The sequence below is a fragment of the Ammospiza nelsoni genome, chromosome 16 (assembly GCF_027579445.1).
Source record: "Ammospiza nelsoni isolate bAmmNel1 chromosome 16, bAmmNel1.pri, whole genome shotgun sequence".
Lineage (NCBI taxonomy): Eukaryota > Metazoa > Chordata > Aves > Passeriformes > Passerellidae > Ammospiza > Ammospiza nelsoni.
In genome coordinates, this window is record NC_080648.1 from 13,282,811 (window position 1) to 13,294,027 (window position 11,217).

At 45.3% G+C, this 11,217-nt stretch overlaps 1 protein-coding gene across 2 annotated transcripts in view; it reads right to left on the minus strand.

Annotated features, from left to right (window-relative positions):
* GLRA1 (glycine receptor alpha 1) overlaps positions 1–9,721 on the minus strand; it is a 37,089-nt gene extending 27,368 nt beyond the window's left edge. For both annotated transcript variants that reach the window (XM_059483540.1, XM_059483539.1), the window contains exon 1: positions 9,616–9,721. In XM_059483540.1, coding sequence (XP_059339523.1) covers positions 9,616–9,671 — 56 coding nt within the window. In that variant the 5' untranslated portion in view covers positions 9,672–9,721. The remainder of the gene's footprint in view (positions 1–9,615) is intronic.
* Between the last annotated feature and the right edge of the window lie 1,496 nt (positions 9,722–11,217).

Consider the following 11,217-nt stretch of genomic DNA (forward strand, 5'->3'; position numbering starts at 1 on the left):
AGCCCCTGGTGGAGGGTGTACTCAGGGGGCAATTTTAAAGTTAATTCTCACAGGTGGGAAGGGAATTTGGACATGGTTGTTTTCTTAATCCAGTTGAGTGTTCAGGCAGGGAGCAGGCCTGAATACAGGAACAGGATGGGAGAGTGGATGTGTACAGTGAGGCTGGGGAAATATGGAAATTGAGAACCTGGGGAGAGATTTCACTCGGAGAAAGAAATGGGCAATGAGCTATTATTTGTCTCCATTAGTGGAAGGAGGATGGGGACAGGAAAGGAAGAGTAGGCTTGTTAAATGTTTCTGTCCTGGATGGCTGTGCGCTGCTGCTGAGAGCTCTTTAAACCGGTTCTAGCTCTTGCACCAGAAGTAACTGCATTGCAGTAGTCACAGGATGTAATCGGTTAAAGTTTTAACCCAAAGGATCCCAAAACACTCTCAAAGGTCCTTCACCCCCCCTATTGTCACTGGCTCCTGTGGCTGTACCTGAGGAGAGGAGCTGGGAGGCACTTGTTCCTGAACCTCAGGGAATTAACCCTCTGCGGTCATTCCCATCCATGGAGAGCTGTAACAACTTCACTGGGGTGAGAAAAATCTCTTCAGACTGCAGCACAGACTGGTGTCTGTGCTCCACTGCCACGTTCCTGCAGCTCATGGCTCCTATGCCATATGGCAAAACACTCTGTCCAGAGCTATAAACCATCCCAATTACACTGATTAACTCTATGGAAAGACACCAGCACTTGGAACATTTGCTGATGCTGCCTGGACAGAGCAGTAAGAAAATAATAAATGACTAGACAATTGGCTGGGGGGAGGAGAAATCTGCATGTTGTATATAGTTGGGAATGACACAGGGAGACCAATGAATTGTATGGGAATAATGCTCAGTTTTGTGCTAAGTCTGCTCCTCACAAGGACTGTGAGGTTACTCTTGCTTATCGCATACTAAAAAGTGTTTGTTAAATTAATTTTTGAGCCACAGGCATTATCTCTAGTGACTTTCTCAACTATTCCCTCTTCCAGAAGCGTCTATGGCTCTTGGAGTCCATGCAGTGACTTTTTGGAGATGTATGATCCTAAGCCTTTGAGACAGGTGTGAAAACAGTTCGAACAACAGAGAAGCACAAGTCAAAGCTCAGGTTTTAAGCACTTGTGAGATAAACCCAGCAAACACCAGCACTGACTCTCACCTGTGCCTATACTGAGAGGCTTACAAAAACCACAAAGTTATAATTGCTTTTTGTCTTTTGTGGAAAAACAAAGGGGAAGACATCCTTGCAAAGACAAAAGCATGTGTCTGTAGCTTCACACACACACTGCATATTCCTTTTAAAGTCAGGAGGGCTAAGTCAGATATTCAAAGTCGCGCATAAACAGCCCTCCTGAAGGCACTAAATAAAGGGGGAAAACGTCTTAACAAGGTGAAACTTCATCATCTAGGTAAGAATATTCTCTTTGCTGATGTGCTCCTGATTGGGTGTTTGGATGGAGAGCTGCAATGGGAACCTCAATTGACGTCAGAGGGTTTTAGATCACAGACCAGACAAGTGTCAGAGAATTCCGAGAAGTCGTGGGTGCTCTTCTATCTATAGCTCTGCAGTCACTCCCATCAGTTCAAATAGCTCCCTACAGCAGCTTTTTAAAAATTAGTTTTGCTTTAAGGATTTATGCTGCTTGTTAAGGTGGTGTAAGGATATTGTAACTTTTTTTTTGTGAAATCAGAAGTGGTATGAATAGAATTCTTTTAAGGGATATGACACGTAGTTCAGAGTGCTGGTGGATTTTATCTTCTGAATCTGAACTTTTTGCTGTGGATCCTTTCAAGAGGTCTCCTGAGCTAACCTATGTAACCTACCTGCAAAACTGGGGATCCTGTGGTAAAACTGGGGTTCTCTGATGAAGTCTGTGCTATGTAAAATGAGTTGTGTGATGAGAGCACTCATGTTGATATGTTCTGATGGAATTGATCATTGTAATTGCAACACAAATACCCTGCTGGACCTGAGTGTTCCCTCTGTGCCATCTGTGATTCCTGGTGTAATTCATCAGTTTATTAATGAGTAATAATGAAGTGTAACTTCTGCAAGGAATGGCCAAGCCCTGGGTCCCCTGCCCAGGAGGGATTTTCTCATCCTCACTCTTTGTTTGGTTGGGGAACTGAACAAACCAAACTCCATTTTTTCAGCCCTGGTGCAGGAGAGCAAGTTGTGTTTGATGAGGTTGCTGCTTTGTCAGCCTCACTGCTGGGAGATGATTTCAAAGTCCGCAGCTCTGTGTCAGGGTGTGATGGATGGGACTGGAAGCTGGACAATGCTTACAATTCCCAGGCCCGTGGGGTGGCAGGAGAGGTGGGATACACGCATTTTGGGTTGTAAATGAGATCTTGGGAGAGCTGGTGCAGGAAAGAATTCTGTGTTGTTGTGTGGGTGTGCCAGCAACTATTGCCCTGGTCAGCATTGCTTCCAGAGGGTGCAAGCACGGGGAGCAAACAGACAGGATTGTAAACATACCCCTCAGAAAGTCACTTTGTGGAAACAGGCTGTGGACAAAATTGTTATAAGGAAAGGTTCCCTCACCCAGCAAGCCAGAGGTTCTCCACTCCTCACTGAGGTAATAATACCTGTGTGAACATATCCTGCTGTAATGGGGGACTGAACCAACATTGCACAGCCACCAGCAGGGACATTTGGAATTAAGACTTTTTTAAAGGGTGCTGATAAGAGCTGGCCCTTGCAAGCTTTCAGGTTTTGTAACTCCCCCATAAAAGAGAGGAGGAGGGGTCTCTGCTCGAGGCTTTACACAATGCATCTTTTTACAGGCATCAGCCGAAACAAAAGAATAAAACCAACAAAATTGGAAGAAATCACATAAAGGCGAGAAAAGCATGGTTTTGTTTGGATTTCCTGCAGCATTCCTAGCTCAGCTGCGTTTTGCTGCTGAGCCCGACTGATCCCGCCCTGATCCCCCTTGCGCTGCCATTTAATTGATTTGTGTTCGCTCCGGCCCTGCCGGGGCTGGGTGCAGGATTTGCATTCTGGGCGAGTGGTCGCGGGCAGGGCTGGGGAGCTGCTGGCAGCAGCTCTGCTCTGAAGGCAGCCCGGGCTGATTGATGGCACTGCAAGCCCTGCTGCTCCAGCCATGCGACACTCCGGGGCTGGCAGCCGCCGGTGCTCTGTTCCCTCTTCACCCACCCACAGTGAGGCACTGATAAACACAAGAGGCTTCCCTGGCTGGCTCCTAAGGCACTTGGGTGTTTTGTCCTTTTTTTTTCCTTTTATTTTGTTTTATTTCTAGCAGGCTGTGAGCCTCAATGGAAGAGCAAAGAGGGAGAAATCAAAAGGAAAGCAGAGGCGCTGAAGTATTTTCTTATGTTTTGACCTCTCTCTCAAAATCTTAATTTCGTGAGGCTTGGTAAATTAAGATTTCTGCTGCTCTTTTTGCTGGCACTCATACCCAGCAGAGATGTATGTACAGGATGCCAATGGTGCCCATGCACCAGGCAGATGTGGTGCAGTCCCCAAATCAGCATCACTGTATGGATGAACTAATTGTCTGCACAGTGGGCAAAGCTCAGCTCCTGTGAACAATGGGTGCACCTGCCTCCATCTATTTCTGTTCTCTGCAGGCCCCCTCTGGGCTCTGGCCTTGCTGAGGGGAGGACAAATATTCTATTTCTGGATTTTTTCAGTTTTGGTGCATTAGTTTCTTGAAGCATCAGAGAGATTTAAGAGCAGCTTGGAGGTGTGTATGGGATCGATAGCACCAGATCAGCTGGACTGTATCAGCACTTTCCCCAGAGGGGAAGGGAGCTGTTACATTTTGCACCAATCTTGGCTAAGAAATCCCAATGCAAACCACCTCCTTTGGAGGGAAATGGTTCCTGTTCTGTCTGCCTTTGTAAACACAAATGTAAATTGTATGGATACTTGGGGGAAAGGGTGAGAGAAAAGAAATAGGTGAATTTTTTGTCTCTGTAAAGGGTACTGACCTGTTGAATTAGCAATAGTTTATTGTGCTGATACAATGCAAAAATGCCCTTTCCTGGGCTGTGCAAGTAGGTCTGGAAGGCAGCAGTCAGACTGGTGTTGAGTTTTCTGGGCATGGTGCTGCTGATCCTTCCAGTGTCTTGCAGCAGGAATTCCTGCTTCTTTCCCTCCTTCCTTTTTGTTTCATGTATCCCAAGCTGATGTTGGATTTTGGTGTGTTGTTGGTTTGATTTGGGTTTTTGTCATTTTGTCAGTTTTTTTCCCCCAAACTAAAGTTATCAAAAGTTCTTGGAATTACTTTTTTTGTCCCTCAAAAAATTGAATAAAACTGTGGTGGGAAGGGTGTGCTGGAATGACATTTTCAGCTTTTGAAATCTTATGATGAAACCTTTCTCTTGGAATGTGAGATGCACAGGTGTAACAGTAGTTCATGAAAAACCCAATAATTTGTGCCCTAGATGATAGATGAAGGTCAGTAGAAACATGCCAGGTAATGAGAGCAAAAGGGTAATTTACTGGAAATAGTGAAAGCCTAATTTAATGTGCCACAACAGTGAGAGCTGATACAGGCAAATAAACCAGATGGAAGTCATAACTTGTAAACAGCCTATCTGTTGTCTTAGCATTGATCACTTTGGGATCTCAGAAAAGCTCCAGGTTATAGAAAATAAGCAAGTGAGAATGGGTGATGTAATTTTACATAATTAAATGCTGTGAGTTACTGTGATTTTTAAAACATGATTTATTTTTATAAGACTCTTGTCTTTCATCAGTACCTAAATAGAAATTCTATTCATTAGGCGGTCTGACACCTTGTTTTGACACTGGAATTTGGAGAGTCCTTTTAAGCTGCATGCTGGGATGAAATGAGAACCAGGCCTATCTGCTGCTTTCCTATTGCAGATGAATGATTGCTGCTCAGTGCTGGGATAATAAAGTAATTTAATTTTGGACATTGATTAACTTCTTAATTCAGATGTTGAGATCCTTTTCTATCCAGGTCAGCTCATGAGGGTTTGGTGAGATGAATTTCTTCAGCCCACAAGGGATGTTGTTTGCCCAGGACCAGGGGAGATGCCCTGTGCTGTTGCTTATGAGAGCTTTCCTTTCTGGCTGGAATCACTTGGTCAGCAGCAGAGTGAACTTCCTGAGCCTTTTCTTGTGCTGTTAAATCTGGGACACTCAGTCAGGGCTGCTGACCTGCTTCACACCTAAGGGACTCCAACTCCTCTTACGGGAGAAGGAGAATAAGAATTCCCATGCCTTCATTGTTGTTTTTGAAGGAAGTCTCTGTTGTGCCTTTGCATGTAATGGCAGAGTCTGACCATTCCCTCCAATCTCCATCTCTTTTCAGAAGCAGCAGCTCTCAGGTATTTGAACAGTAAATCTCTGTTCTGCCAGTGGGACTTGCTGCAGTGTGGGGTAATGTTCAGCCAAGGTGGACAGCCAGGCTGCATTACCTAAAATCTGCACAGCACCACTGCCTCAGGCACCAAGGGTATTTTATTAGCCCATTGTGAAACGGCAACATTCCTTGTAATGGTTTTGATAAACAAGTTGGTTATTTAGGGTTTTCCTTCTCTTTGTACCCAACCTAAGGTAGGGGGGGAAAGAATGGGTTTTTTTCCACAGACATTGGTGGAGCCTGTCTTCTGCTCTGAACCATCCACAGAGCAGGTCTGGAGTTGTTTCAGGCAGCTGTCTGGCTAAGAAGAAGGTTAAGACTAGGCTGTCAGAAAATGTTTTATGTAGTTTATGTTGATTTGTCTTAAATGCAAGAGTCAGGATGGATGGATCAAAGTCCCTGCAGAAGGCAGGGTCCCAGACATTTTGTGCTTTTACTGCAATGACGCCAAATTAATCTTTCTTTACAGAATGATTTATAAAGATTTCTAGAATTGTCTACATGGTCACATTTTCAAACCTTGGCTCTGTAACCCTTTTAGCAGGGTCTCTAATGGGGCTATTAAAGGTTGCAGACCAAGGCAGCTAAAGAGTATCCTTAGAACCATCTGGTCCAAGACTTGCTAAATCACTTTTATTTCATGGAGATGAGGTACACTCCAGAGGCACAACAGGTCATAAGGCACAACTTCTAGTGGATTTTAGTTAGAATGGAAAATATTCTGTCACTATTGACAACATCTGCTACATCATTTATCTTGTGGCTCTGGAAGTCGCAGGCTGGATCTTCACTGTGTAATGTTACCTCTCCCTGCAGAGCTATAGCAGGAACCTAAGAGATATGGTGCAGGTTATTCTTATTCTTGGTATTTTCAAGGAGATGAAGCCAGCAGCTCTCCAATCATCCCCTTTACTTGCCAAGACTGTTTTAGGAGATGGTTTGTTCATGGTTTTTTTTTTCCTCCCTGCAAAGCTGAGGCTTCATGTTCTCAGTGGCACTTTCTTATTGTTTATCAACTGGCAATGAAGAACTCTGTTATGACAGGAGGGAATATAAACAGGCCAGGTGGAGCAATCCAGTAGGGACTGAGGCTGGCAGCAACTTTTAGCCTGTGACTCACTTGGAGCAGTTGCCTGGAATCACTCCTGCAAGCTGACAGATTGTTGTTCAGAAGGGGCCAACCCTGATCTTGAGTCACAAAGGTTGTGCTGTTGATTCCTGATATTAGGACCAAAATCAGGCCCAGAGGTTTTCGAAGCCTCACAGGACGGTGTCCATTTGGGTAAGGGGTCAGTTCTAGGGCATCTTTTCTCTCCTAATTTTGACAAGGTGCATTCCTACCTCTAGCTTATGCAGTGGTGTTTCTGGACCATTGCAGCTATGAAAATTCAATGGTACCACAGAAAATCCAGGATAAGGGAGCATTTTGTTCTGCATGAAGGAATTCACAGCTGAACACTCAGGGTGTGTAGTTAGACTTTGGGAGAATGATTGATTGTAAATGTCTCCATGGATATAAGTAGGACATCTGGAAATCCCTGTGTCCAATTTTGCCCCAAACTGTCCAATCTATTTTAAAGAACTAGCACTTTGCTTTACCTAGATACCTGTAAGGAAAGCTTGGCCAAACAAGCTGTCTTAATCTCCCATCCCAGCCCAGTTCCCATCCCTGCCCAGGTTCCCAGGAAAAGCCTGAGTCACAGCTAAGTGACTGCAGTCTGAGGAGGCAGGTAGCAGGATGGGAAGTGATCTTCCATAAAGAAAGGCATGTCAGAATAAGCCACATATCACAAATTCCTTCTGAAACACCCCAACTGGAACAGAAACAAATATTATATTGGCAGTACCATAATGTTTGCATTCACACACCAGCTGTTACTCTTTCCCATGGGGTCTTGTTTTTTAAATGGCTGGTGGAGGACATTTCTGTTAAGCAACAAATCTAGCCTTATTTTCTATATTGGCTTATTTTTCTATATTAGCTTTATATAATTTTCCTTGGAACATTAGATTTTCTTTTTATTTTTCTTTTTTTTGGATATATATATTTGTGTGGTATATATGCTAACATACAATGGATTCTCTTTGACAGGCTGACAATAAAGCGTGGTGCACTTTGTAATTTAAATTAATGCATACTTCTCTTATGGATTATTGGATTATCAGCTTTGGGTTTGTTAAGCATCATGTATGACTGAGTTTGAGTAGGAGTAATTGGCACACATAATTTATGAATGACTCTTTATTAATAAACTTCTCTTACTGAAACTGAAATAGCAAAGCTATTCCTGGACTAGAGAGGCTGGTAGATTTTTGGCCTGTAATAAATTGAACACATACCACAAAGCAGGAGAGAAAAAAAGAAAAACATTGCGTAGAGTCAGTTCTGAGCAGGAAGTACTGATTAGTTTTTTGTTTTTGTATTTTTTTTTAATGTATTTAAAACATTATTGCAGTATAGAAACCAATCTGATTTCATCCTTTCCCTGTAATTGTCTTAAAGCATTTTCAAATATTCTTAAATGGTGATTTTGAGGAAATTAAAGTTACAAAAATACCTTTTGGATGCAATATGATGTAATACCACATATCTCTATGTATAGTCTATAACATTATGAACCTTTGCATTGGAATCTGAAGTGACGGGTTTACCAGGGGTTTGAATTTCTCACGGCTGGGATGGATGTGCTGGGGACCTGTCAGTGCTTACACATGTGGTGTGATGGAGCACAAGTGTGAGCAGGATCTGCAGGACAAGTGTGCATCAATTTCACTGTTCTGGCACTTCAGAGGCTTCAGTACCAGGGACATAGCAAATGCAAGCCTGGAAATACTGGGTTTTTTTCAGTTATGCGATTTTCTTCTTGCTTTCTGGTGTTTGTGTTGCTTAGTCTTGTTTGTTTTGTTTGTTTTTTAACCCACTCTTCCCCAGTGTTGAACTAAGAGTTTATTGCACATTCATTTGCTCCCTGTCAGCCTGTCCCACTGTGTCCTGCAGGGCTGCAATACACTTGTGACTAAGATGAGAAAGGATGGCTCTAAAGTGTTGGTTATTGAGCACTGCTTCTCAAAGATTGGTGATTTTAGTTATTTCTAGAACTCTTGTTTTACCTAACATAAACAATTACTGCTTTGAGTTCATGAGACAATCTTGCTGTCTCTGAATTTCTGTGGAATTACAGGAACAAGTGGGGATGTTCCATTGTTTTTATATCTAGAAAGACTTTTGTGTTCAAAAGGAAAGAGGATGCTAGCTCAAAGTCTGGCTAGTACTGGTTGGTGCTGTGATTCATAAAATAATAAGTATTATGCCAGTGATTTTAAGCAAATAATGCCTGTGTTTTCACATTAAACTACAAGATGAGACTTTGGCAGAACACAGAAGTAAGAGCCATGCAACTGAATGGAAGGCTGAGACTGATGAGCAAGTTTAGATCATGAAACAGGGTTTTTTTTTTTTCTACAATTGCCTATATTGGTGTTTCTCACTTGCTACAGCAGGTTGCATTTTTCATTGAAATATAGAATCTTCTACTGTCCAATTTTTTTTCTATTTAATTAAAGCACTGCAAGGATAGATGGACAAGAAGTAATTCTTTAAGACTAAAGCTGTTCCTTCTGTCTTAGCCTTAATGAGAAACTGAACACATCTAAACCAGAGTCAAAATACAGCTGGGGGATAATAGGCATAATTGGAAAAAGCTCCCCCCACCCCCTTTGGCTTTTATTTAGATTCTGCACAGATAGAATAGTCAAAACAGCATGAAAGAGAAAAAAATAAGTTGGGAAGGAAGGAGATTATTCTTTGCTTTTGGCGATTTTAAACACAGCCAGCAAAGGACAGAGGGTGATCCCTCAGAGGCAGGCAGTGGAAGCATCCCACGGAACTCACCTGCAATCTGAGCATGGGGAGGGGGCGAGTTGGGAATATTTACCCGGGCAAATTCAAGTGCAGCATTGCCAGCCGCCACTAGCTGTCACTTTGCAAGCAGCGGGGCTCGATGTTTTCAGCACTGCGGTTAGCGAGATTGCGGTGCTAATTAAACGGAGTAACTCCCCGAGCCGCTGAATGTCCCGAGCCCGGGGCTGGGCGACAGCGAGCCCGGGGGGTACCGAGGGGAGGCAGAGGGCAGCTGGGGGCAGGGGTGCTGCCCTCGGCTGTGCCCCGAGCTGGGCTGAGTACCGTGCCCAGCCCGGCTGCGCTCCTCGCGTAAAGCCGAGCCTTACCTGAAGAAAACGATCGTCTCCCACACGTAGACTCCGAGCGCGTTGACGTTGCACATTTTTCCAGCTCTCACTGTTGTCTTGTCTTTTTTTTTTTTTTTTTTTTTTTTTTTTTGTACTCCGTGAAGGGTGGGCCGGTGGGGTTGGCCAATAAAGTAACCGGGCACTTGGGGAGAAGCGGTGGGGAGAGCGGCGGAGCCCCGGCACGGGCGGGCTCAGCACCGCGGACAGCGGCGGGCGGGCTCAGCACCGCGGACAGCGGCGGGCGGGCTCAGCACCGCGGACAGCGCCCGGTGCGCGCCCGCTCAGCACCGCGGACAGCGCCCGGTGCGCGCCCGCTCAGCACCGCGGACAGCGGCGCCGCTCCCGCCTGGGCTCGGCCCTCCTCCGCCGGAGCCCCCGCCACCGCCGCTGCAGCGCCGCTCGGGGCCGGGGCTGCCCGCACGGAACCCTCCCTTCAGCGGGATGTCGCTCCGGACATCAGGCTGGCGACAGGGGCGGCCGCAGCTGGTGTAGGTTTGCCATCAGGGTGCTGGCGGTGAGGTGGGAGAGGGTGGGGGGACACGACGACCCTCAAGAACCCAGGGTTTAATCTCCGCTGCTGGCCGGAGTGTCCTCGTAATTACATCCACAGGAATTTGTCAGTGTGGAGCCGTGCTGCAGTCCCGCTTGTGGCGCTTTCCTGCCCGCCGTTTGGCTGCTGTTGATTCCTGCTTCCTGGGCTGTTTTCCTCCCGAATAAGTTATTGCTGCTGTAGGGAAGGTGTCCCATCGCTCAGGGCTAGAGCGGAGGGGAGCGAAGGGGAAGTTTCTTGGGAAGCACTTCCATTGTGCTCGGAAAGAAAGTGGCTCAGTGTCCTTCTAATGCATGTCATCTCCCCTCTGCCCTCTCTCCCCTGCTAGGACTCGCCAGATCTTGGGAGTTTCTTGCTGCATTAATTTACTAAACTAAAAAAAAAAAAAAAAAAAAGAAAAGAAGGAATAAAAGGAGGGGGAGGTGGAGAGAGGGAAGGCAGAGGGGAGGGGGTAACTCAGCCTCTCCACCATCCCAAGGCCCTCCTCTTAGCTGTGCTCATTGGTCTCGGGGCTGAAAAAACTACTCTAGGACGTGGTTGGATAAACGCATGTTGTTCAGCAGAGGCTGTTAACCGTTAAAGCGCTGATATGTTTTGGTTTATTTCAATTTTTTTAACCCGAATTGCTGCCTTTTTAAGAAGTCTCTGAAATCGTCTCCCTTGACAGGGCAAGCAAAACGTGCCTTAAATCTCCATCTCGTGGAAGATCTGCTTGGCTGGCAGCTGATGTGTGTTGCTGTTGGGTTTTAAGGAACATCTCTGTGTTGCGTTTCTTTTGTTGTTTAGCTTTGATTTAGTATTTTTTTCCTTTTTCTCTTTGTTTTATTTGATTGGTTGTTTTTGGTCTTTTGCATTTGGTTTTCAAAGAGCTTTGGCAAACACCAGAGCCATCAAGGCCAGGGCAGGTAAGGAGCTTTCAGTAGTTTCTGATCACAGCTCCAGCTGTGCTCGCAGGGTGCTGAGCTGCTGGTCAGTGCGGGGAGGATTGGGGTCCTTGGTCACTTTGTCAGTGTCACTCTGCTGCTTCTCAT